The sequence below is a fragment of the Dermochelys coriacea genome, chromosome 1 (assembly GCF_009764565.3).
Source record: "Dermochelys coriacea isolate rDerCor1 chromosome 1, rDerCor1.pri.v4, whole genome shotgun sequence".
Taxonomy (NCBI): Eukaryota; Metazoa; Chordata; order Testudines; family Dermochelyidae; genus Dermochelys; species Dermochelys coriacea.
Genome location: NC_050068.2, coordinates 221,571,061 through 221,598,944, shown reverse-complemented (window position 1 = coordinate 221,598,944; position 27,884 = coordinate 221,571,061). Strand labels below are relative to the sequence as shown.

Genomic DNA, 27,884 nt, shown 5'->3' with positions numbered 1-27,884 from the left:
ATACTCTCAGCGTGCAGATGTCCTGTCAACCCCTTCTGAATGTTGGAACTTGCTGTCCAGCCACCTAACCCCTCTGGATACAGTGCTGACCCTTCAGACTCCTCAGTATTTAAAAACACCCCTCTCATAGAATTCCACCCCAAAGGTGTGAAGCTTCTGGTTTACAGTTGAACTCTCTCAGACGTTCTTTGCTCCTTGCCTTCCTACCCCTGCAGCAGCCTCCCTCATCTTAATGTGGTGCAAAATGGCTCTCTCCTCCAGTTCTCTCCCTGCCACCACCCGTGAGTCCCTTTATAGACTCCTGCTGCGGCCACCTGCTTCTTTTGTTCTGCCTTTTGGTAATTTTCCATTACTCCCAACCCCCTTTCCCTTCAGACAAGGAGAGGAAGTGTCTTCTCCCAGATAGAACCAACCTACTGACGCAAGGTGTCTTGCTTTGAAAAGATGATCATTGAGTGCTGCTCATTTACTAGTGTCTGTCCCGGCAGAGACATAACACAACCCTGCTAATTCAGGTCAGAATCACATCCATATAGGCTTTACATGACACAGTATGCATGATACAGTTTCATAAAATTATCTAAAATTCTGAAGTGGTAGAGATAGAACCCCCATTTCATCACAATGACCAAGGACTGGAGCTAGCTGTGTTACCAGGGATTCCCTCTGACTGTGGCAGCCTCTGTGATCGCTGGGGGGGGGAGGGTTAGGTGTATATAAAAATGGGAAGAGGGAGCCATGGGCTGTGTGTGTTTTGTATATAATATATGTATATAAATACATACAGCCCAGGAGTCCCTCTGCCCATGCCCCCAGCCTGCCTAATACTGCTTCCAGTTTGCTCTGTCTTCACATCTTTCCTCTGTGGGGACTGCATGGAAAGCACCTTCTGAAGGTTCCACAAGGCTTGGGAGACAATACTGGGCAGGCTGTCAAATGTTTTCTTTCACATGGAATGGGATTTATTTGAGCACAGAGTGCATTCCATGTGGGACGGTTTTCTCCATGACTCTGTCAAAACTTTATGGGACTCATCCATGATTTCTCCCCAAATATCATGTGGCAATCACTGTGTACATACTAGATTTGTCCATAACAACAAAAATTATCTGCCTAGCCAAGGATCTCAAAGTGCATCATAGACACTAATTACTATTTTACACCTCTTCCTTACTTGTGGTTGCTGTAGGCCTCTCCCAGGTCCTGGCAACTGCATGCACTGTATTTTGCTTGCCTTGCTGCAAAGTCACTCACTAGTGATTTTATTTATTGTGAAAGTTGCAGATGTGGTTGTCTTTTAAAACTGTCTCTGGAGGGCACCTCTGTAAACTGAACTGTGAACTGCATCAGGAAAGCCTCAGTCTGAGTGTAGAACTTTGGCCAAGCAGCCATATTATCCTGACATTGCCAACTCCAAGTGAACAAAGATCATGAGTCAGGCCCCATAAATCATGAGATTGGCTTTAAAATGGTGAAATTTTAAAAAAATATCTTGAGCCTTTAGGGAGCATTTTCAAGCTTTTCTAAGCTAGAAGCTTACTTAAAAAATGAACACATGACTCGAGGAGTTGGGGCTTTGAAAAATACACCAAGTATCATGAGGCTCACAGTAAAATTGTGAGAGTTGACAACATTGTTAACTTGGTCCAGTTTGTGGCTCAGTAATAGCTCTAGAAATTACACTGTGTTGAGTGTTATGAAAACTGAGGTGTCATGGTTTATCTGCTGTTATGGACTATATAATGCACAGGCTTGTAAATTTTCTACCTGTATCTATCATAGTTTCATCATGAATATCTAGGTTGCAATGTGTGCAAACCACAGAGCAATGAATGCTCTCAACACTGGCAACCTGACAGAATAGATATGCACAATCAGTGCCTGAATATGCCATAAGATGATGCCAATAGGCTGGGAGGAAGAGTTAGATGAGAAAAATGGAGTAAAATAAGCTCAGCTCTCTGGGGTTGTATGCCCATTCCAGTGCACTTTCATCAGTTACATCAAGTGAACTCCTGCATAGTTCCATGTGGTGACACTTTCTATGGACATGAACATAAGGGCCACCCTCTCTGACATGCCAGAATACAATGCAGACTAATGAGTAGCTATGTCAACCCTGTCTTGTAACCTGGGGTGTCCTTTACAGTGCCTTGTTGCTGTAGCCTGCAGGCTCAACTACTCCCAAATAGATTCCAGCACGTAAATCAATCCCAGCTATGTTTCTGTGTGTGTTGCAGCCAGCCAGCTACGCTTTGGCTCTTACCAGCCTTGGTTAGGCTGTCATGTGACCCCAACACACACCCAGTTCCAGATTTACCCCCAGAAATGTCTGTCTAGGGCCTTACCAAATTCATGGCCATAAAAAATGCATCATGGACCATGAAATCTGGCCTCCTCCCATGAAATTTGGTCTTTTGTGTATTTTTACTCTATACTATACAGATTTCATGCGGGAGACCATGTTTCTCAAATTGGGGGTCCTGACACAAAGGGGAGTTGTGGGGGGGGGGGTCGCAAGGTTATTTTAGGGGAGTCCCGATATTGCCACCCTTACTTCTGTGCTGCCTTCAGAGCTGGGTGGCTGGAGAGTGGTGGCTGTTGACTTAAGGCCAGTTCTGCCGGCAGCAGTGCAGAAGTAAGGGTGGCAATACCATACCAGGCCATCCTTACTCTGCACTGGTGCTGGCGGTGGCTTTGACTTCAGAGCTTGGCTCCTGGTCAGCAGCTGCTGCTCTCTAGCTGACCAGTTCCGAAGGCAGTGCTGTTGCCTGCAGCAGTGCAGAAGTAAGGTAGCAGTACCGCAACACTCCCTGCAATAACCCTGTGACACCCCCGCCCCCCTCACAACTCCTTTTTGGATCAGGACCCCTACAATTACAATACCATGAAATTTCAGATGTACATAGCTGAAATCATGAAACTTAAGATTTTTAAAATCCTATGGCCATGAAATTCACCAAAATGGACCGTGAATTTGGTAACACCCTATGTCTGTCCTGTACTGCCCAGCCCTCTTCTGGACAGTGCAAATATATTGAGTCCATTATTCCTTTAAAGGAATAATACACAGACAACTTGTTTTCCTAAATGGAGTTACATAGACATTTCATCTTGAATACACTGGATTAGGTAATACAGTAAACCAAGTTTACTTACTGCAGAAAGATAGATTTTGAGTGAGTATAAATAAAGAGGCATGAAAGTCAGAAATGGTTACAAGAAAAATAAAGATAAACTGTTTACTGGTATCCACTTAAAAAGCTATCTTAGTAGCAAAGCAAACTTTTCACCATATGCTCCAGCAGATTACTGATCAAACTCTCTCAGGTCAGAACCCTCCCTCCAGAGTCCAGTGGCTGCTTCCTTTGTCTCTTCAGGTGCAGTGAATGTGATGGGCAGGGAGAGAGAGAAGGGTGCCCTGGGGTATTTGTTCCTTACATAGTCTTAGATTCCCTTTTGAAAAACATTTCCAGCTGAGAAACAGGAGACACAGAGTCTATGTGGAAGGTTGTTCCCAACTGGTTTTTTCACCTGTTTGAACTTCCTTTGTCTTCCTTTCCTGCTTGATGACTCTGTTTACTGCTTAAATGCAAATTAAGCAGAGCACAGGTTCCTTTGTTTGAGACAAACCAGTTTCCCAACTTCTGTTTGGTCATGGATGTGGGGTTTGGAAGATATGATAATAACACCTTACAGAGGAACCTTATAATGTCACATTATATACCACACATATTTTACCAGGACAATACTGACCAGCAAATTACCAGTTTCCAAATGATACCTTTGTATAAAGATTATTACAATAGTACATAGAGTGTGAATACAGGGGTCTATTCTGTCACACCCTCCAAATTTAGCATTAAAATTCCACTGTGTGGTAATTGTTGGCTTTTAATTCTGGCCATTGTGTGTAATGATAAAGTATGAATGATGTACTGTCTAGAGACAAGATAGAAAAATCATGGAGCAGGTCCTCAAGGAACCCATTTTGAAGCACTTGGAGGAGAGGAAGGAGATCAGGAACAGTCAACATGGATTCACCAAGGGCAAGTCATGCCTGACCAACTTGATTGCCTTCTATGATGAGATAACTGGATCTGTGGATATGGGGAAAGTGGTGGACATGATATATCTTAACTTTAGCAAAGCTTTTGATACAGTCTCCCACAGTATTCTTGCCAGCAAATTAAGAAAGTGTGGATTGGATAAATGGACTATAAGGTGGATAGAAAGCTGGCTAGATTGTTGGGCTCAGTGGGTAGTGATCAATGGCTTGATGTCTAGTTGGCAGCCAGTATCAAGAGGAGTGTCCCAGGGGTTCGGTCCTGGGGCTGGTTTTGTTCAACATCTTCATTAATGATCTGAATGGACTGCACCCTTAGCAAGTTTGCAGATTATATTAAACTGGGGGGAGAGGTAGATATGCTGGAGGGTAGGGATAGGGTCCGGAGTGACCTAGACAAATTGGAGGATTGGGCCAAAACAAATCTGATGACATTCAACAAGGACAACGCAGAGTCCTCTACTTAGGAATGGAAGAATCCCATGCACCGCTATTGGCTGGAGAGTGACTGGCTATGTGGCAGTTCTGCAGAAAAGGATCTGGAGATTACAGTGGATGAGAAGCTGGATATGAGTCAACAGTGTGCCCTTGTTGCCAAGAAGGCTAATGGCTTTTTGGACTGCATTATTAGGAGCATTGCCAGCAGATTGAGGGAAGTGATTATTCCCCTCTATTTGGCACTGGTGAGGCCACATCTCGAGTACTGTGTCCAGTTTTGGGCCCTCCAGTACAGAAAGGATGTGGACAAATTGGAGAGAGTCCAGTGGAGGGCAATGGAAATGATTAGGGGGATGGGACACATGACTTATGAGGAGAGGCTGAGGGAATTGGTCTTATTTAGTCTGCAGAAGAGAAGAGTGAGGGGGGATTTGATAACAACCTTCAACTACCTGAAGTGGGGTTCCAGAGAGGATGGAGCTAGGCTGTTCTCAGTAGTAGCAGATGACAGAACAAGGAGCAATGGTCTCAAGTTGCAGGGAGGTCTAGGTTGGATATTAGAAAAAACTTTTTCACTTGGAGGGTGGTGAAGCACAGGAATGTGTTACTTAGGGAGATGGTGGAATCTCCATCCTTAGAGATTTTTAAGGCCGGGCTTGACAAAGCCATGGCTGGGATGATTTAGTTGGGGTTGGTCCTTCTTTGAGCAGGGGGTTGGAGTAGATGACCTCCTGAGGTCTCTTCTAACCCATATCTTCTATGATTCTATAATTCTAAGTGTGTTCCTAAGACAATCTTGCTTGAAAAAGGAAACCTTTACATCTATACAAATGATCATTTCCAGTGCAATTGTATTCACAGCAATTTTCCCTCAGCATCAACAAGATGGTTTGTGAAGTATACTGTTCACATATGCCCTGTCTGCATGTTCAGAAATGAGATGAAATGACTGAAGTTTGTAGTGAAATAGAAAAGAACAAACAGTTCTTTATGTACTGGTTTAAAAAGACACTTAAGGATAATAAAATCTTTTCTGAGCCATATCCTGTCATTAAAAAAAACCTTTCCCACAGACTGGAAAATTCTTTGTGCTGGGACTATAACTGAGCTTGTCAGTGCAAGAAAATACTCCCATCATGTATCCGCATCAGCAAAGCAAAACCAAGTACCCTATGTTAACCCTGCCCTGCTTGCATATTGAGCACTACATTACACCATATTATTGCTGCCCTACCAGTAGCAGAGCACATTCCTTCTATATAGCTTTCAGTTTGTTGACTGACAGCTCTACTGTTCTTTGCATACTGTTCTCTGAAACCAGCTTCTCTTACAGTGTCTTAAATAAACAAGTGTCTTGAATCACTTTTTGTAGGCTGTAGTAATGGGGAAATTGTCATGCATTATTACTACTACTATGCTTAAAAAGGGAATAATATAGTATTTATGCTCCGCTGAACTGGCTTCTTTTCATGGTGAGGGCTATGCAGAAGAATCCACCTTTTATCCTTTCAGCCTTCTCCCTTCTTGGGAAAGGTGGAGAGATTTGTTACGGTTAATATTATGAAAGGAAGTACGCTCCTGTTACTTGATGGGACACCTCATTAAATATCTTCATGAACTCAGCAACTCCATTTATCAATGCCCCGTATTCATTGAGGATTTACACCAAAAAAGAGAATCACACCTGGCTAATTGTGCTTATAGCCATTGATGTTCTGAGATGTCAAGTTTCCGCTCACAGTTAAGCAATTTCAGAGGAAGAAGGAGAGTTGAACAATTGAAGAATTTTTCAGCTGGTGTAAAACAGTGTGGCTTCAGCAATTTACATTATTCTAATTTACACCATTGGGGTATCTAGCCCAACCAATTAAAGTAGGTAAATGCTACCATTTTCATTCCCTTGAGCTAAACAGGGAACGAAGGCACAAATTCACCTACAAAATCATTGTGGGTTTTTTTCTATAGTTATTCCAGAAAATCCTTTAAACCCCCAGAACATGTTAAACATTATTTTTATTTGCACTGTGTTCTCCATAAGGGATGAGTAAAAATAACAATTATTTGAATATCTGGGCTTAAGTTATGCGTACAGTCAGTCACATGTTTAAAATGTTCTCTGTAGTCTGCCAGTTCTTCCAAAACAGGCTGCAATGACTTTTAGATTCCTATAAGGTGAGAGGACTTATGCAGAGAATATGATATGCACTGTCTCCTAAAGGTCAGATTTTTCAAAAGAGCAGAACATCTACAATCCGGGCCAGATTTTCAAAACAGCTCAGTACTTTGAGTACCATACTCTTATGAAAATCTGGCCACTCATTTCAGTGCCTAAATGGGAGCTGAGATATTTTGAAAAATCTGGCCTTAACTGCGAATGTTGCACATTTGAAAATTTTGCTCTGAGTTCTTGAAAATCTGGCTCCAGAGCACACTTTTTACTCTGGTTTTATGACCATTCCATCTGTCAGATGTGTACTTTTTATATTTGTTTAACTAGAGTGCAACTCCCCATATCAGAATTTGTTAATAGAATAATTCTGGCATCAGGCTGAATTATCTCTTCAGCAATGGAGTTCATTGAAGGGAAACAGCTGTGAAGAAAAGATTTCTTCCTTCCTCCCCATATTTCACAAGATCTGTCAGAGAGAACATTTTGACTTAGAAACTCCCATGCTTGGCTTGGCAGCAATGAGATCTTGAGCCAACTCTGAAGTTCTATTGTCTGCATAGACACTGAAGTCACCCATCACTAAAAGCCTGGGTGAGGCCAGTGTAAGGTCAGATTAAAATTCAATCAGCTCATCTATATTCAGTCAGCTCATCTATGCAGTCTGAAGTTATGTGAAAAGAAAAGGAGTACTTGTGGCACCTTAGAGACTAACAAATTTATTAGAGTATAAGCTTTCGTGAGCTACAGCTCACTTCATCAGAAGTCATGTGGTTCATCATGGGCACAGAACGCTTCCCAGTTTTACCTTGCTCTGGCACTCACACCAAAGGTGACCACTGTCAAAAGAATCTGGATCTAATTCCCCATTGCTTTGCACCTTGTACAATTATCTACATCTGTGCAGGGTGAATGCATAGTGAGAGAGGCAACATGTAACCTTGGCACAATTTAAAGGTTCTCTGGGGGCACATGACTGCCCCAAGTGTTGCCTCTGCCTGCACCTCCTGAAACTTGATATGTGTGTAGACAACATACACTATCATCTACTTCCTCCCCCTCCTGCTGCTCACCGCCCTGTGACTGCCAAGCCTCTCAGAACTTTCAGGCCTCCCTCCCTGCCAGAATTATTCTCAGTCAATTTAGCAAGTGTTCAAAACAAGACCAACAAAAGTCCCAACACAGTTGGGATGCACAGTTCCCCATGTGTCATAAGGGTGGCACCAGGGTGGGATGGTGCTTGGGCTGGATTGTTTCAGATAACAAGAAGTTGGAGAATTATCAGTCACTTTTTCTTGGACGGGGGAATATGACACCCCCAAATCACATTCTCTTTGATAGGCACATTGGAGGCCACAGCAGGGTCTACACCTCATTTCCCACTCTCCCCCTCCCACAGCCTGCTCCCTGCACTCACCGCCCAGAGCTGAATGGGGCTCCACTTGAGCTGCCTGATGCTGAACACCGTGTCGCAGCTCCTCTTCCCAATCTCGAAGATGCCCCACGGGCTTACCTCAGTGGGAGGTCTGCAAAGCAGGCAGTGAGAAGCGCTGGGACTCCAGCAGCAGGGAAGGAGAAGCAGTCCCATGTAGCAGGGGTGGGAGCTCAGCATGCAGCCAGCCCCCTGCTGCTTCCTCCCTTCCCACGCTGCACAGCCAAACAGTGAGTGCCACCGCCAGAGGAGGCCACTGCATCCTCACTGATGGACATCTGGTGATAGGTGGCCCAAGAAATCTGGGGGGGGATCTGACCCAGCGTGACTTCCCCCCAGGTGTTGCCTCTGCATAGTGGGAGTAAAGTACTACTCCGATTCAATAATGTTTGCACACCCACTTTGCACAGATGGACATGACTATACAACATACAATCAAAAGCAACAATAAACCAGGCTGTCAAGAAGAAGCAACAATTATGGGAAGAAGGGCAGAAGAGTCTAAACATGAGAAGAGTGGAAGCACCACAGCATATGCCATCTAGTGTCAAGGAAAAGGGAAAGAAAGGCAGGAGATGGAATTTGTGTCCTCCACTTATGGGAAAATCACTCTGGGTATGACGACACTGCAGTGATACACCCGCAATTGGCCTTTGTCAACTGACTTGGGCTCGCAGGGCTTGGGCTATGGAGCTGTAAAATTGTGGTGGAGGGAGGGACCCAGAGTCTGAGCTCCAGCCTGAGCCTGAATGATTACACTGCAGTTAAACAGCCCCACAGCCCAAGCCCCATGAGTCCAAGTAAGCTGCCATGGGCCAGCCACGGATGTTTCACTGCAGTGTTGACATACTCTCTGAGTCTAACACTTCACATGGCTGGGTTAAATGGATCAAAAATGCTCAACTATAACACTGTTAGGCATGCCAGGCATCCTCAGTACCCATATGGTGTGCCCCATGAGAATTGCTGAGGTTTTCCGGTTACCAATAGGTACTTAGGGTTTTTTTAGTCATAGCCTATTTCTAACTTTGTCCTCTATTTCTGATTAATTGGGAATAGTTACAAATCTTTTATCTGGGAAGTTGTGGCTGAGTATTCAGATTTGGAGTTTGTCTCCCTATATTTTGAGTCCATAAACTGTAGAATGGCACAAGGTACATTGAGAGAGAAGAACTTGTGGGAAAAGCAGATCTGCATTCAGCTCCTGGTTCCGACATAGAATTCCTTAGTGCCTTTGTGCAAGCTCCTTAAACTCTGTTCCCAGTCAGCAAAATCAGACTAATACTTTTTTTTCTCCGACCTGTAGTCTGTTATCTGTTTAGATTGGGCTAATTTCAGTTGTTGGGCTTTGTGTGCAGGCGCTGGGTGGTATCGGTGGCCTGATAAACAGGAGGTCAGACTAGATGATCTGGTGAGGGCTTCTTGCCTTAAACTCTAAGGGCATGGCTATGCTCAAAACTTCAAAGCGCTGGCGCGGGAGTGCTCCCGCAGCAGCGCTTTGAAGAGCGAGTGTGGTCGTGCACCAGCGCTGGGAGAGAGCTCTCCCAGTGCTCCTGGTACTCTACCTCCATGAGGAGATTAGCTCCAAGCACTGGGGCACTGTCTACACTGGCGCTTTGCAGCGCTGTAACTTGCTGCGCACAGGGGGGTGTTTTTTCACAGCATTGTAAAGTGCAAGTGTAGCCATAGCCTATGAAATTATAAGCTCTTTCGGATAGGAACTATCTCTTGCTCTATGTTTGTACAGCATCTCGCACATTGGGTCCTTCACAGAACTTGGGCCTGTAGATAATACTGAAATGCAAAGAGTACATAATAATAATAATAATTAATAATTATTAATAATAAATTAAGTTTATAGTTTAAAATCTAAATGTGTTTTGTTGTTGCTTTTGTTGTTGAAGCTACCATGTTTCTTGAACAATGGAAGCGTTTACAGATGAGACTAGGTTACTTCTGGGATCTCACTGGCATAGAGGAGGAAGAAGTAAGTTTTCTTTCTACATATTTACCATTGCAATCCTGAAAATGTATAGTAGTAATTAGATAGGTGGTTTCTTAATATATACATAATGCATGGAGGCACAATTCAAGTTATCTCTGGGTTGTTTTTTTTTTCAAAATGATTGTAAATTATCTTATTTTGAATATCAAGATATCTTTAAAGAAATCACTGCATGTTAATTACTGTGTTCAGGTTTATTTTTAATAATTAAGGCAGAAGAAGATTATATCATAAGATTAACAGCAGTTCATTCTTAATTTAAAATTTCCATATTCATTTATATGGTGTCTAATGGTAGAATGATGACAGATCCCTCCTTTTAGTATAATTCATTCCGTTGCTGCTTTATTATGACTAACACAAATGCTGAGTGTAGAGGATTGTAACATATCAGAGTAGCGTAACTAATCTTTGCATCTTGGTCTGGACTCCCTGATTGAAACCAGGGATGGAAAATCCTGAGCTGAAAGTGCTGAGCTGTTGGACTGGTGACATTTGCTGCTGAGGCAGTAGGGCATGTATCCACCACAGCCCTGAATTTATTTTCTACTACACATACTGCATGTGAAGAATAGAGCTGGTTGGAAATCTGTCTCCCTGCCCCAGAAAATGTTTATACAAATGAAAAAATATTCATTTTTTTCAAAATTTTGAATGGACCATTTTGATTTTTGTTTTTATGCATTGCAGGTGAAAACTGAATTTTTTTAACCCAAAACTGCCCAAACTACCTGATTAAACAGAATCTTCCATAATGCATTGCAGTCTCCCCTCTGGTTTAACTAGCATGGTGCATGATATGATGATGGTATCTCATAGGAGATGTAGTCCAACTGCAGAGCCCAGCCCATAAAGGAAAATGGGGGAAGTGGGTATCCAAACTACAACTCCCATGAGGCACTGTAGCAGATGTAGGGGACACAGATTAATGTTGAACAGACATTTTTGGTTTTCTGATGAAAAATTGAAATTTTTCAAAGACCGTAGATGCTGTCCACAAAAATGTTTGTTTGGTCACAAAGCCAATTTTCAGAGTAGCAGCCGTGTTAGTCTGTATTCGCAAAAAGAAAAGGAGTACTTGTGGCACCTTAGAGACTAACAAATTTATTAGAGCATAAGCTTTCGTGAAGTGAGCTGTAGCTCACGAAAGCTAAAGTGAGCTATAGCTCACGAAAGCTTATGCTCTAATAAATTTGTTAGTCTCTAAGGTGCCACAAGTAAAGCCAATTTTGACACTCATTTTTTGACCAGCTCTAATGTAGTGTTGTCTTCTGCAGCTGCAGTGCTCATTTTGATGAAATGTCCTCTTTGATTCTTTCCTTGGTTTGAAGAATCTTTTTGGCAATCCCTGCTTCCTTTTTGTTGGGGTATGCTGTGGGTTTCACTTAGGGTTTAGCAGGCCTCGTGGGCAGCCAAAAACTCAACACTCCCTAAAGTCCTGGGATGGCCTTGCCAGATAATCTGAGGGCCTGGCTGCTGAGTTATAGTCTGTCACTCCTCAGCAATCCCTGGGTTCTCCGGGTCAGACAACGGGAAGGGTGGGTGGACCCAGGCCCTCCCTCTTCACCAGGTTGCAAACCAGAGTCCAAGGAGGAAAGAGTGAGGAGTGTCTTGGTCGCCTTTAGATCATCCCCCAGACCAACCTCCCCGGACCGCTTCCTATGTCCCCTTTTGTCTCCTCCCTTTGGGGCATGATCATGGCACTCTGCTTCCCTCCCAGCGCAGAGAGCTGCTCAAACAGTCTCAATAATTCAAATAATCAATAGAGCTTTCCCACCTTCCTTCTCAGTGTCCATTTATTCCCCCTTGTCAGGGAGAAAGGGAAAGAAAAAGGGGTCAGGTCCCTTACCCTGCAGATTCCTCTGTCTCAGAAGCTACTAACTAGCTTCCTTCCTTCAGACAACCTCTTCATTCTCCCCCTGCTTGATTGGCAGAGTCCATTTTTAAGTGGGCTCTCCATTTGAAGCATGCTCTGCAGCTGCTGAGGGGTGGTGCCTTCTTGGCCCAGTACTGTTCCATCACTCCCTAAGACTTAGTGAGGGGTTGGTAAGCCCCATCACAGAGTATGATACAAAATAATTTATTTTTTTTGTAGTTACCTCATTTAATTCCAAGGACAAAACAACAACAACAAAACACAGAGAAGAGTCTCTTCAATGACTTCAGCTTCTGTCAATATGCTGCTGCTTTCCCATAAATACAAATTGTCCCTTGCTGCAGTACAATATCTCTAGTGGAGGGAAAAAGCAGTGGAGTCTGCTTTTGTTTCTAATCACATATTAGTATCCATAACAATGTGTGTTGAAAGAAAAGGAGTACTTGTGGCACCTTAGAGACTAACAAATTTATTAGAGCATAAGCTTTCGTGAGCTACAGCTCACTGAAGTGTAGCTCACGAAAGCTTATGCTCTAATAAATTTGTTAGTCTCTAAGGTGCCACAAGTACTCCTTTTCTTTTTGCGAATACAGACTAACACGGCTGCTACTCTGAAAAATGTGTGTTGAGACTTCAGCGCGCCACATCAACCTTTGTCCTTGCAGTTTTTTACTGTATTTCTTTGTGTGTATGCGTGCATTCCGTTTCCAGAATGTCTCGCATTCAACCCATCAGGCTTCAAGCAGTGCCCTCAGTTGACTGGAAAATCACAGATGATCATAATTACTGTTTGTGATGAACCACGGTTTTTCTGAATGCAAATTCTGCTTGCAGATGTTGCCTCAAGTCATCATGGCTTATGGAGAGCACATCATGCTTTAGTTAGCATCTTTCAAAACAGCCTGTAATTCGGATTGACTTACCCTGGTAGGCCTTGAAGATGAAGTCCTGGAAAGTGGCAGAACTGAGTGAAGTTTCTTGCTGATACTTGGGACAGTACACTGGCGTTTTCTGTTTCAGTGCAGGCCTTACTGAATAAGCCCCATGGCAGGGTTCCAATACAATCAAAATGCCTTTGCAAGCTCCCTATGCATCAGAATCAGAGGGCTCTCTGGAAGTTTCAAAATCCTCTGAATCCTGGTGTAAATTCCCTCTAGCTCTCAGTTCCAGCATGGTGGTCAAAGTGACACTCTTTCCTACAAGCACAGGTCAAGGCCTGCATTTGGAGAAGAGCACACCTCACCATTGGGTAACCATTTCACTATTGAGTATACCTGAGAATGCTCTCAACACCTGTTGGACCTTCCTGAGGCTTCCAGTCACTCAACTCTCCTTTTCCTATTCTTCTTATGTCAAAGCAGTGCTTAATTTGTGCCAGGGCTTTCCAGGCCTGAGCCCCAGCACCTCTGGGCTTGTCAGTTCATAGCTCCAGCCCCTCTGGGCTTGCTGTGTCAGTTCTGAATGTAAAAAAATTCTTTGAGCCCCAGCACTTAATTGCTTGAATTCTGGTACCTATTTCATTACAAATTAAACACTGGGTCAAAGCCCAGGACATAGGCACAGTATAATCATCTGTATGGTCTAATGCATGCCTTTCACCACATGGATTTTTCATGGACCACACACTTTGACTAGTTAAGGAAGCCTCTCAATCCCAAGCCTGATGGGAGGTCCCAGCAATATGAGCATTGATGTGCAGGAGCTCTGGCTCCAGTCATTGGCATTGTCGTCACACTTGTCACTGCTAGTTGCATTGAGATATTCAGCATTATTGGTGCTTTGATCCTCAAAGGAGGCACTTCTGGGCCTTTAATTCTCCAGATGGATTCACAACCCAAACCAGCATGAAAACAAAGGAGGCAGGAGATTTACCTGACAATGCTAATAAAAAGGGATCATAATCTGAGGAGTTCCTTAAAGTCTCTTACATGTTTCCTGGACCTTTCCCAGACTGAAGATTACAGAACTACTGACTCTTCTCCAGAAGATCTCATTTTCCACTTCTTTGTGAAAAGGATGTTCAGACCATCCTTTCACACCTTGCCAAGAACACCAGGGCAGACTTTACAGCTGCTCTTACAAATCTGCTACCACTACCCATCCACATGATTCTGGATCAGGGGGTGGGAGAGGTGTGTCACACCTTTGTTCTATTCCAGCTACCTCTAAAATGGCAGAGCAAAAATATCTCGCATTAAAAGACACAACTGGAGCTTTCTTTCATCCACCTGTTAGAATGGAGATTGAACCTGATATTTTGAATGCCAAAATTTTAAAAGCCTCATGGTTTACTGTTTGATTACTGTGGACCAAATTCAGCCCTTGTGTAATTTGATTGAAATCAATGCAATTACTCCAGAGGGGAATTTAACCCTTTGGCTCTAAAACATGAGATCCAACTGGTAAGAAGATTTATCAGTCTTCAGTGCAAGTCAGCCACAGTAAGAATGACAAGTCCTACAAGGAAAAGAATGACTGCAAGGTATCTGATTCTCTCTCTCCTTCATAAATTACATTTTTAGTCTACTTACTTCTGTTAGGATTTTGGAGATTAACGTGTACTAGCATGTAACAGTGAGAGCAACTACTTTATGTTTAAACACTCACAGGCGCACTTGGCTGTCAGCTGCCAGACTTTGGCATGAGGTGCCTCATAAGGCTAAGGACCTGCTGAATGGCAGGCAGAACCCAATGTCAGAGAAGTGGAGAGCACGTTGCTCAAAATTACAGAGCAATCCAACACGTGTAGTTTCCTGGCATTTGTCATTCAGTGTTCACCCACTCCAGTTAATTAGTTAATATGCATGAAGCACTTTGAAGATGTTGTACAAATTCTAAGTATTTTCAGATCAAAGGATAAGGGAAGACATTGGCTAAAATCCAGCCTATGTGAGCTGCTTGTTTTGGGATTTAAAAATACAGTTACATTATTTTTATTTTTGCTTTATCTGCAAGAGGTAGTTGCACTCTGCAGGGATTGTCAGAGAACTAAGCCATGAGTTGTGGATTGTGGCTGGGTTCAGTGGAAACAAGTGGCTCCATTAAAAGAATTTCCATTAAGGGGCTGCTTTTTAAGGTTATTCTCTGTCTCTGAATTTGGGTAGTTCTGGGAGCCAGACTCCTTCAGGAGGAGGGGAAGAAGAACCAGCAAGAAGCCTCTGTTTGTAATTGCAAGGCTTTGTACCCCAAATTTGTTATTTTCCCTCCTCCCCGGCTGATCCCAAGCCTTGGCCACCTTGACTTGTTGCACATCGTACCCGAGGTTGTGGGATACCAAGCTCTGTGGGATGGAGCTGAAAGTATGAAAGACCAAGAAAATGGTGATGGAAAAGTTGCTAAAGTATCTCATAAAGCAGCAAACACTGTGGACTCTGCAACAATTCATACACCAAGTGATGAAGCAGTCAGAGGAAGGGTAAACAACTCTGGTCCAAACCTTCTCCCACTCAGCAAAATCCCCATGTCTCACTGCTGGACATACTCTGAGGTCAGCTACCCTAACCAAGCTGGTCCTGGTGGCTTTGCTTATGTCTTTTGATAAAGTTGTTTAAGCTGCCCAGCGTCAGATTTGCTGGGCTGCCAGCTGAGGCAGGAGCAGACTGGAGCAGAAGCAGGAGCAAGGGCAGGCTGTTGGGAATACTCCCATCTAGGTAGTGATGTTGAACTGCGCGGAGAGGATGCTTCCTTTGGGTGCCTATATGCCTGACTTGGGTCACCTGAGTGGGTCATGCCCTGTGAACTAGCTATACCCTGGTTGAATAGTGTGGGGCCTATCACAAGACCAGCAGGTAATTGCCTCTCATGATTCATCACATCCTCTGGCTCAGGGATGACTCATCAGGCTTAAGCAGGCTCAGGTTTAGAGATAACTCCAGTTTAGGCAGGCTCAGGCTCAGAAGTATCACACCCAACTTCAGTGTGCTGTCTACATGGCTCAATATCTGACTGGTAATGCTTGAACTGGAACTATCCTGTGTTAATATTTGTGACCAACTAAGACACCATCTTGTCCACTTGGTCATCAGAATTGTTGAACTCAGATTGGACAGGAAATCATCCAAACCCTGCAGGACTGATCAGTGACTGTATAATTTATACTGGCATTCAAACAAGGCAGAAGGGTGCTCTGGCCTAATGGCAGCTGAAATGATAATTCGGTAGAACATGTTGTAGTAAACAGAGCTTTTGAGTGTACAGGCAGATTTAGCATCCCTGCACTAATGGATATCCTATATTTCACCATGCAATGTATGGATGCCAACTAAACTCACTGGTAGAGGGTTATAGGATACTTGGGGAGTCTGTTGCCTCTGTGGGAACCCAGAATGATGGACAGTTACATAAGACTCTATAGGGACTTTAGATACCAAAGGCTTGTGTTTCAAGGCAGACAATTCCCTGGAGAATGCCAAAGCTTTCTCAGGTGGAGTCTGTCCTACAGTTACTATGAATCCAGCTGAAAACACCTCCATCTGTAGGCCATTTTGCAAGGTTCGGGTTCAGGGGCTTTCTGAATATCCACACAGATTCATTGTTTTTCCAGAACTAGAACCTGTGGGACTTGTGTACTTACATGAATTTGATTTGTTCATGAGGCCTGTCCTCACAAACCCAGGTTGAACTCAAAATACATTTTTTTGCAGCCTCTTGACGTTCACGGATATCCAGAAAAAGCGCAAATTAAAAAAAAGTCACCAAAAGTGTTTTGAAGGAACAATAATTGATTAGGAAATGCACGTTGAGCTTGAAACAATGCTGATATTCAGTATGTTGAAAGTGAAGCAAATTTTTTTGCACAGTTCTAGAGACTATGCTCAGCTGCCCTGAGTTAGTGGGGAGGTGGCCGATGCTTAGTGGATAGCCCAGTGCTCTTATTTTATATTGCAGGATGATATTTTGTGTCAACTCATCAAAGAACTATTCACTGGAGGATGGGAGGAGATCATTTGACTTCTGCTAGACTCTCAGATAGTCTAAAAGGAATTACTTTGTCTGGAACACTCCATGTGCTCTTCAGGCTACAACACCAGTATAATAAAGGGAGACAGAAAGTACAGCTTTGTGTATTGGGCCAGATATACATCCACAGACTCCTTCCTGCTTGTCCTGTGCGGTATGTCTGATATCTACCAGAAGGCCGTACAACTGGCTGGGAGAGGATTACTTTTCTAATTGTTAGAACGCAAGACTGAGAGCCAGGACAGCACACCTCTGCTCCTGGCTCTGCTACAGACTTGAGCAACCCACTTAACTTCCCTGAATCTCAGTTTCTCCAGCTGTAAAATGGAGATAATGTCATAAACCTCACAGGCTTAACTCATTACTTGCAAAGCACTGTGAAATCATTAAGTGGAAGGAAATATGCAGAACTTCAAATGGAAAAGTTTTGCGGTCTGTAATGCAACAAATCTTTTTACTTGTCATAAAGACAAAATGCTACACGCATCTCAGTCTAGGTTACAGACATCTTCTCTTACAGTTCTTTTGTCTGCTGTTGGCATTTTTCCATGAACATGCAGAAGATGGCACCATTTCTGTTGAGCCTTTAGACGTCAGTTTTATAAAGGAGCTTGTTGCATGTCAACTGTTCCATTAAAACAGACCTTGATGTCATACAAATGTGGTCCTTAATTATGCAGGTGAAGCTCTCAAAGAATTAAAGGGGATAGGGACTAGGGAAAACCAAGGCTTAGATCAGGTCAAGCCTGAGATAGCAGCAGAGGGGGATGCAGAATCAGGGAGTAAACTGAGATGGAAAGGCAACAAAGAAAGGTTGGGGATCATGGTGATTTGAGAAGGAGCCAGTGAAAAGAAGTCTAACAAGTCAGTTCCAGTGGATCTGGGATATATGTTATGAAACTAGAGGCAGGCAGGCAGAACAGCCATGAAAGCCTTCACAGTTGAGAGAGACAGTGTAAGGATTTACACTGAAGTGTATATTTTTGTTCTGCCTCACTGGGCCTTTGATTTTCTGTGAAATTATGTTTCTTTAGACACACTGCACCAGATTAATCTGTGGTGCAACATCTCTGACTTCACTAGAGTTACACCAGAGATAAATGTAGTCTTTTTTTTTTTTAAGTATCTTGGCAATAAAAGCCTGAGAAAGAAGTCTCTGCAAGGCCTGGATGTTGAGCTGCAGCTGGCAACTGTACAAATTTACAGAGGATTTCTACTGTTTGTACACCCAAAGTCCACAAACATAATAGATAGTATTGGGCATTGGATGAAAATTATTGATAATTGGCTTGAAAAAATATAACCTTGAAAAAGGAAGTAAAAACCTTGAAAATGATAAATAAATACAGGAAAAGCCATATTTTAAAGGTATTTAGGTGCTTAGCTCCCACTGAAGTGTAAATGTTTAAATACCTTTCAAAATCTGACCCTAAACTCATAGGTAACTCTGAAAGGTGTCCTTAATATCCAAGTTAGTACAGGCCTGTCAGATAGTTTTCAACTATGTTGTGTAATAATCAATAAAGCAAGTAAGAGGACAGTGCTAGAGAAGGACAATCCAAAGCTAGAGAAACAATTTTCCTTAAACCCCACAATCTGGTATAATAGAAATTCACTCAACATGGAAGAAAAACAAAGAATGCTTTAGCCTAGCAAATGAGTGAGTTATTTTTCATCTTCCAAAATATCTTCAGCACTGCCTATTTAATGGAGGCTGTCTTTAAAGCAGCAAAAGTATACTTGTTTCCAAAATGAAGGTGGATTTTGCCATGCCAGAGAACAAGTAAAACAAATACACGTTGGTCTGTAGCTCCTGTATTTTCAAAGTGACTTGTGATGAGATAGCTGAAGGCCTCTTTTTAAAGATACTGGGAATTAAGGCTACAATCTTTCGCAAATCTTTGAAAATGTTCGCCTAGGGATGAGAGTTTCCAGGACACAATATCTGCTGCTTCCTTTTGTGGTTTTGGGGACGAGAGAGACCTTACTATGCAAATAGTCTCAGTTAAGATTATTTTCAGTGTGAGGGCTGGAACCATCCTTTTTAAAAATGGAAGCTTAGAATCAGGAGCAGAATTCTGCAGAATGGGATGAATTCTCAGCAAATGCAACAGTAACTGAATTGCCTAAACATGGATCCCTGATTTTAGTTCAAACAATATGTTTTTGCCTTGTCTAAGTCAGGCTGATTCCTCAGAGGAGTGAACCTATTTGACTATCTTTGTTGAAAACAAAACTTGTAGTCACAATTCAAAGTTAAGATCCTACCCTACCCTTTATGTCAAATAAATGTTCCTGCCTTTCCTTGGCATTGCTTCTGTGAACTTTCTGTCCCACCACCTAGGAGTTTCTCCTCATCTTTCTATAGTTTGTTTAGAATGTTTGATTTTCCTTCAGAGAAGTCTTCAGCTTTCTCCCTCAAAATGGACTGTGGTTAGAGAGTCCACACTGAGGACAGATCAGAATTGGTTGATGAACGACAAGCAGGCTTGATGGGTGCTTGAAGCCTGGGAAATAAGTGATCTGTTCATAGATTTCTTTTTCCTTTCCTCTTTGTTCTTGCATGGAAGCTTGACTCAATCTTTTCTGGCCTGGTTTTTACAATTTGCTGCGTTTGATGTTTTCAAGTAACACCCAACTGTGCAAATTTTAGGTAGCAACAGACAATTCTTTTTTTTTTTTGGTCAGATGTTGAGAGTTTGCTACTAGAAAAGGAAGTATATGAAAACTTATCCTCTTTTGGCATAAAACCATGCACAAGGTGAACAAGGGGCACCAAAGTAACTCAGTCACTCATCTACTGCAGGTTTCAGAGTAGCAGCCTACTGCAGTGTCACTGGGGACCAGTGGCCATCAAGGAGAGATGTGACACCATAATTCCATACACTGGCTATGATCTGCCTCTGACCTTATCACTGTTGCTAAGGTTTCTCTCTCCGAGTGACTGACTGTGTTTTGAATTATTTTTCCCGGATGGATTAGTTTACATTTTTCCCATGCTGAATTTCACTTTATTTTCTGTCCAGGTTTCTAACTTCTTTAGGTCCCCTTTTATTATTTTTCTATCTTTCTTATTGTTCACAGCTCCTCCCAATTTATCATCTGTGAAACATCTGCACATATAATTATCTTGCCGTTAACCCCTTCCTGCAGCCCATTAGTAAAGTTATGTAATGAATCTGAATCCAACCTTGATTCCTGCTGTACGCCATCTAGACAAGTTGCTCCAACTGGATACTTTGCCCTTTAATGTTACATTTAATCATGTTATGTTTATATTAAGGAGGTCATGATTTTATTAGGGTAGTTGGGAAAGGAAATCTGAAAAACACCTTTTCATTCAGGCCTTGGGCAAAACTATCTTATACTAGCTGTTGCTTCTTTTATAAACTGAATTTAAAGGCACACTTTAAACACGTTTTCACTTATAGACTAGAGAAACCAAAGAATGTTATATCTCATTTATTAGTCAGGAAAGACATGTGGTTGAACATTTTTCCATGTCAAATTAGTTTCTGGGGCTGCTGTCCTGCAGAAGTGTCAGAGGCTGCTGGTGCCATAGGTGCTGGAACTAGGAGTGCTGGAGATGCTGCTGTACCCCCTGGCTTGAAGTATACAGGATTTACAGTTTGGTTCAATGGCTATCAGCACCTCCACTATGCACATTGTTCCAGTGCCCTTGGCTGGTGCAGCAATAATTCCTAACTCCACACTAGCTGTCTCCCTGCTACAACCATCTAACCTGTTCCCCTTTCCTTTTCCTTATTTCTTTTCCATCATGGGTGGCTCTTGGCTTGTCCATGGGGTGACTTGCCTAAAGTCCTGGGATAGATTTATTCTCCTCTAGTTATTCTTGACTCTTTGAGGTGCTACTACTTCAGATGAGGATTTAAGTGCAAGTGGAGATCAAATGGGCTCCATGCATACATTTGTTTCAGAGGCACTTAAATAATCTCTGCCTCGCCAAAAGCCCCATGAGTTTTTGTTCTCATGTCTCCTGGGCTTTGGAGAGAGAGGCTCATGTCCCCTCACTTCCATTGGTAAAATAAATAAACATTGACAAAAGAAGCCACCCCATTGCGGTGAATGGGAGGAGTTCACATCTCCCATAGTTATTGTTTCAGGCTCTGTCTGCCATAAATTCAACACAGCATTGCTGTGCATGTGGTTCATGTTTGAAAATTTTTCTTTGCAACTGTAGGTACTAGAACTTTTTAAAAATGTAAAATGTGGTTTATGATTACCGTAGTTGTGTAGTGAGAGGAAGTGCCCCCCTTGGAGCCCCACCCAGATCTTCCATTGGGCCACATTCCAAAAGTCAGCCACACTGAAATTGGCCAGTGCACATGGGTTAAGAATGTTTTTTTCCTAATGGGACAGATGCTGCCACGTCTATTCATGATGGGCCTGATTCTCCTTTATTTTCAGACACAAAAGGGTCTTAAAGTTGGCCTAATTTGCATTTATACTCACTTTAAGACCCCTTTATACTGCCAGAGTGGTGTATATTTCTCTATGATTTCTCCCATTAAGACCTATTAGAATATTCCTGAATGTAACATACTTCTCAACAAGAGTAAGGGTATTGGATTCTGGTGCTCTGAAAATAATAGTTTGTGATGTTATTTAAGTCAATGGCTAGGGTGACCATATTTCCCAAAGGGAAAATGGGACACTGCATGGGGCTAGCCCTCCCCCGCCCCTGTGCGGGACTGACCCAAGATGCTCGTCCAAGCCCCCCAAGGCACCCCCCCCAGGGAGCTGGCCTGAGCTCCCCTTCCCACACAGCGCTGGGGACTACTCACCCGAACTTTCTTTCCCGCCCCCTGCGTGGGGCTGGCATTGCCACTTGCCCCCCACCCACTCCTCCACACCCCACTTTTTTTTTTTTTTTTTTTTTTTTTTTTACAAAAGTGGGACAAACTGATCAAGTTGTCAGGAGCAATCGGGACAAATGCCTGTTTTTGCCAAAAAAGTCAGGACGGCCTTTTTAAGGGTTAAAAAATGGACTGCCCCAGCCAAAACAGGACATATGGTCACCCTATCAATGGCAGCCAATGTTGACTGCACTAGTTTTGCATATAAAATGAAACAGACATTTATGTACTCTTAATGTTGATTTTGTGTGTGTGTGGGGGGGGGGGAGAACCACTTTATTCATGTAGTTTCACATGGTGCTTTTCTTTTTCTTTGTACAACAGCAGTGCAGTGATCTATACATGACTCTTTCTCACATGGACATGGCATTACATGAGTAATGTAATGTCACCATAAATTCATGCCAGTAAAAACTTTATTCCACACCACACCTCAATAGAATATGTGATGATGTGGTGTAGTATAAGGTTTTACTCATGTGAGTTTGGGATGACCTCACCTTATTCACAGGTAACCATATGTGTGTGAGAGAGTGTGTGTATTCTGTATTTATCCATCTTCAACTAGATGAATAATTTGTAGCAATACATTTGACAAATTTCACTACTTTTGCTTTTTGTGAATTGTCCATTAATAGACCATTGTAATAAGGTGTTTGCTCCAGCCCCCCCAGTGTCCTTGTCATCTTCCCCAAAAAGGGGGATGTAGAGATGCCTAGCCCTACCTCTAGGCAGGACGCATCATGGTCTTGGCCCACCTTGGGGCCTAGCTCTCAAGTGCGGTGTAGTAGGGGGACCTAGCCTACCCTCTCCATTGGTTCAAAAATTTCATAATTAGCCTTTCTCCATATGATGTCCCATGTCAAAAATGCAATATCTTCTGATCTGCCAGGACTAGAAGCAAATGCCTTATCACAATGGGAATGGGGATTCCTAGCTCCCAGAGCTACAAAGCCTTCTTTTCATAACTTAGGGTTAGCAAGATAGGTGCTATAATATTTGTAATAGACTATTAACGTAGCATTCACTAAGATTGCCCTACTCATTGAGGGAATTACTGCAGGGGTGGGAGAGTGGCTGTTGAGTACATCAATCTGTCTGTATCAGTGGTAACTTTAATTACAGTAGAAATAATTTGAAACAAAATATTCCATACCATAGTTCTCAGGACTCCTATAGGTGGTTCATTTCAAAACCTAAGATTCCAGCTACTAACCTGTGACTATCGACATGTGCTGGATTTGAATTAATGACCAAAAGATAAAAGGCTTTATAGCCAATTACCAATTGCCCATGTAGTTCAGTCCACTGCAGTGATAGTACTTATGAACAGCATGTTTCATTTTACCTCATGGGATGCCCTCATCAGAATCTTCTAGTTCGGTGGTTCTCAACTAGGGGTCTGGGGTCCCCTGGGGAGCCGTGAGCTGGTTTCAGGGGGGCTGCCACTCATGGCTGGTGTTAGACTCGCTAGGGCCCAGGGCAGAAAGTTGAAGCCTCATCATGCAGGACTGCAGCCCGGGATCCTGAGCTCCAGCACCTGGGGCTGAAGCTGAAGCATGAGCAACTTAATCTCTCAGTGCCCCTTGTGGCGTGGGCCCCTGGGCAATTGCCCTGCTTCCTACCCCTTAATGCCAGCCGTAGCTTTTATATGGAGAAAAACAATTGTTGTGGTACGGGTGGGCCATCGCATTTTTATAACAAGTTGAGGGGGCCTCAGAAAGGAAAGGATTGAGAACCCCTGTTCTAATTTAAGGCCATGGTTTTAAAATCCAGCCTCTCAACTTACACCCCTAAAAAATTATGGGTGCAGTGTTGTGGGAGCAGACAATGGCATGTAGGCATCCAACTGTTCGAATGGTAAACTAGAAGTAAAAATGCAATAATTTGAAGCTGTAAATATATATATAGGTACAAAATGGGCTGTCTAGTTGAGAGCCCTTTTAAAAATGTCCTATAATATATATATGAGCCCTTCATTTTGTTTTGAATTTCACTTTAGTTTAGTGTTTGCTTTGGAATGAGTTTGGTAGGGTAGTTCCTTCCTGTTCCCACAGTGGCTTCTATTTTCTACCCTTCCATTTATGCCGTTAGCGATATGTAACATGAGGTTGTTATTCAAGTTTTTTTTTTTTTGTTTCTTCTGCAAATCAAATTTAATTGCAGTAGAACTCTGGACTAGAAAGACTATAGGCATTATTCTTGTGGTCCCTTTATATCATCCTGGCAGTGTAAAAGGCCCCTGTAGTTGATTGAAATTCCACTCACAAATAAGGCATAGCAAAAATGAGAATCTTGCCCCAAATTTTTATTTCCACATCTGCATTCCAAATAATATAGGTGTTTGAGGCTCATCCCTCATTTGCAATAATGAAATTTCTCACAGTACAGAGCAGCTGGGTTTTTCTTCCCATTGTTCCAAGTTTCCATCTTCATTTGGGCGGCAGCTGGGTCTTCAGAGTTCCCACTTGTGGAACTCCCTCCCTACAGATGTCTGTCACACTTTCTCCCTGCTTGTATTCAAGGCTTTGGTGTAAGGCCTTTCAGTTCATGCCCAGCATTTCCTTGACCATTTGAACTTTCCCTCCTTATTGCCTCTTTTTATGGAATTATATATTTGTCTTTCTCATTTTTAGTTAATGGTATCGCTGGTTTGTTGTTCTGGGACTGTTTTAATTTATATATTTCTGTTCAGTATCCCAGATGTGTTTATGGTGGGTGCTTTATACAATTTTTTAATACATCTCTTCCCAAAGATAGGAGAAATTCAAGAAGAGTTCTGTTCCGTCTATACTTCCTTCTCTCTAATAGGGCAATTATCTGTGTGCCTTTGATTTGTATAAAGGTTATTTATTATTCTCATCTATAGCATATAGTGGATAGCTCTTTATTGTATATTTGGGGCAAACCATGGAGCCCTTTCTCAGGGAAAACTCCAACTGACGTCAATGAGAGTTTCGCCTGAGTAAGGACTCCAGGATTTGGCTCTTTGTTTTCAGGATGGGAATTCTCATTTTCCACTCTGAGCATTCATTTGGCCTCACAGTACCTTGGCTCACATGGTTTTCAATAAGTGTCTGGCAGCTGTATTGGCCTACCTCCAGCATCATGGGATTCATATTTATCCCTACATGGACATTTGGCCTTCCTCAAGTCATCAGAACTATTTCTAGCTTATTGTCCTACCTCTAAAAGTCTTCCCACTTTCAGACAAAAAACTTGATTCTGAATCACACTCGTTTTACAACAGTGTAACTCCACTGACTTCAGTGGAGTTATTCCAGCTTTACATCAGTGTAAATGTGATCAGAATCAGGCTCAAATCTCTAAATGCATGGTATGCATTGTTCAATGTAAAGGGCTTGTAAATATATAAATATAATAAATATATATATATATATATATATATATATATATATATATATATATATATATATATATACACACGCACACTTATTCCAGAAGGTTTTAAGGTCCATTCTATCAGGGATAAGGCAGCTTTGAAAGATTGTATGAAGATATATTAGATTTCCAGTCCAGGTGTAGATGCATGGAATGCAGATGCAGAGACACTGAAAAGTTTTACTTGAACTACAAATGGTTTAACAGCAAAAATAGATATAACATTTATTAACAAAATAACGTATAAACGAAAAAGAATATTGTTGGGGTTCAAACCAGTCTCTGGAATTCAGTCTTAACTTTAGCATATATATATATATACATTCATGCTCAATGTCATCAGGATAAAGGGTGGCTTAGTTTCTTGGGATCGTACAGACCAGTAAGGAGCTGTGTCATTGTCTGCCTTGTAACCTTGGGTGCCTTAATGCTATGCTGGCTCAGATTCCTGACACCCAGAGCCTACCCACAAGCACAAAGTCTCATCATGGCTTCCACCAGCCTTGTTACTCCTTGCAATTGCAGGGTGACAATAACAGCCCTTCCAGTCCTGAGTCTCCCCAAATCCATCCTTCCTAAGTTCTTAACTACCAGACACTCAGACTTTTCCCTTCTGGTTTGTCAGCCCCTTAAATACCAGTTCACGTTGGCACACGCACGCCACACTGTTTGCACAACAGAGACCTGCTTGGGGAAAAACAGACAAAAGGTTTATTTAATAGAAAAGCCACAGCTTCAAAGATAAAATTGTAGGGGAGAGCAAAAATATACAAGTTAAACAATAAATAAACATAAAGATGCAACCTTGGGCTTTATAGTTCTGTATTAGATAAAATCACTTTTCTAATACAAGTTACCTATTGCCTTTGAACAGTTTCCCAGTATACACCTAACTCTGATGGTGATGGGGAAGAGATCCAGTGTTTCATGGACAATTTACTGCCTAGAGACTTTCCCTCATTTACTGGATGCCTTTCACTTCAAACCCCTTCTATTTAAAAAGGGTTTACAGGTTCTTTTCTTCAGTCACTATTGATATTCAAAGTGGAGAAATCTCCAGTTGTCTCAATAAGAAAAGGAGTACTTGTGGCACCTTAGAGACTAATAAATTTATTTGAGCATAAGCTTTCGTGAGCTACAGTTCACTTCATCCGATGAAGTGAGCTGTAGCTCACGAAAGCTTATGCTCAAATAAATTTATTAGTCTCTAAGGGTATGTCTACACTACGAAATTAGGTCGAATTTATAGAAGTCGGTTTTGTAGAAAGCGTTTTTATACAGTCGAGTGTTTGTGTCCCCACACAAATGCTCTAAGTGCATGTAGTCAGCGGACTGTGTCCACAGTACTGAGGCAACAGTCGACTTCCGGAGCTTTGCACTGTGGGTAGCTATCCCACAATTCCCACAGTCTCCAACACCCATTTGAATTCTGGGTAGAAATCCCAGTGCCTGATGGGGCTAAAACATTGTCATGGGTGGTTCTGGGTACATATCGTCAGGCCCCTGTTCCCTCCCTCCCTCCCTCCGTAGAAGCAAGGGCAGACAATCATTTTGCACCTTTTTTCTTGAGTTACCTGTGCAGACACCATAACACGGCAAGATGGAGCCTGCTCAACTAACCGTCACCGTATGTCTCCTGGTGCTGGCGGACATGATACTGCATTGCTACACAGCAGCAGTTTATTGTCTTTTGGCAGCAGACAGTGCAGCATGACTGGTAGCCGTCATCGACGTAGTCCTGGGTGCTCTTTTAACTGGGAACATGTTAACATGGGAAAACATGGGAGTGACTCAGCCAGGTCATCTCCCTTGTTTCGTCTCATGGCGATTGAGTCCTACCGGCAGTGCACTGTCTTTTAATTTGCAGCCAGCAGAAGACGATGGCCAGTAGTCATACTGCACCGTCTTCTGCCAAGCACCCAGGAGGTGACGATGGCTAGAGGTCGTACTGCACAGTCTGCTGCCAGCATGATCTATAAAGATAGATGAAGTGGCTCAAAACAAGAAATAGACCAGATTTGTTTTGTATTCATTTTCTCCTCCCTCCCTCTGTGAAATTGACAGCCTGCTAAACCCAGTTTTGAGTTCTTTCCTTGAGGTTTTGAGTTCTATCCTTGAGGCGGCCATTCAGTTTCTTGCAAAGCCACCCCCTTTGTTGATTTTAATTCCCTGTAAGCCAAACATGTAAGCCATGTCATCAGTTGCCCCTCCCTCCATCAGGGCAACAGCAGACAATCGTTCCGTGCCTTTTTTCTGTGCAGACGCCATACCACGGCAAGCATGGAGCCCGCTCAGATCACTTTGGCAATTAGGAGCACATTAAACACCACACACATTATCCAGCAGTATATGCAGCACCAGAACCTGGCAAAGCGAAATCGGGTGAGTAGGCGCCATCAGCGTGGTGACGAGAGTGATGAGTACATGGACACAGACTTCTCTCAAAGCACGGGCCCTGCCAATGTGGGCATCATGTTGCTAATGGGGCAGGTTCATGCGGTGGAACGCCGATTCTGGGCTCGGGAAACAAGCACAGACTGGTGGGACCGCATAGTGTTGCAGGTCTGGGACGATTCCCAGTGGGTGTGAAACTTTCGCATGCGTAAGGGCACTTTCATGGAACTTTGTGACTTGCTTTCCCCTGCCCTGAGGCACAAGAATA

General features: G+C 42.7%; 1 protein-coding gene across 2 annotated transcripts in view; it reads left to right on the top strand.

Moving 5' to 3' along the window:
* Positions 1-27,884, top strand: part of ANO2 (anoctamin 2) — a 286,956-nt gene that overhangs the window by 125,262 nt on the left and 133,810 nt on the right. For both annotated transcript variants that reach the window (XM_038401414.2, XM_043514786.1), the window contains exon 13: positions 10,008-10,090. In XM_038401414.2, the coding sequence (XP_038257342.1) occupies positions 10,008-10,090 (83 nt within the window). The remainder of the gene's footprint in view (positions 1-10,007; positions 10,091-27,884) is intronic.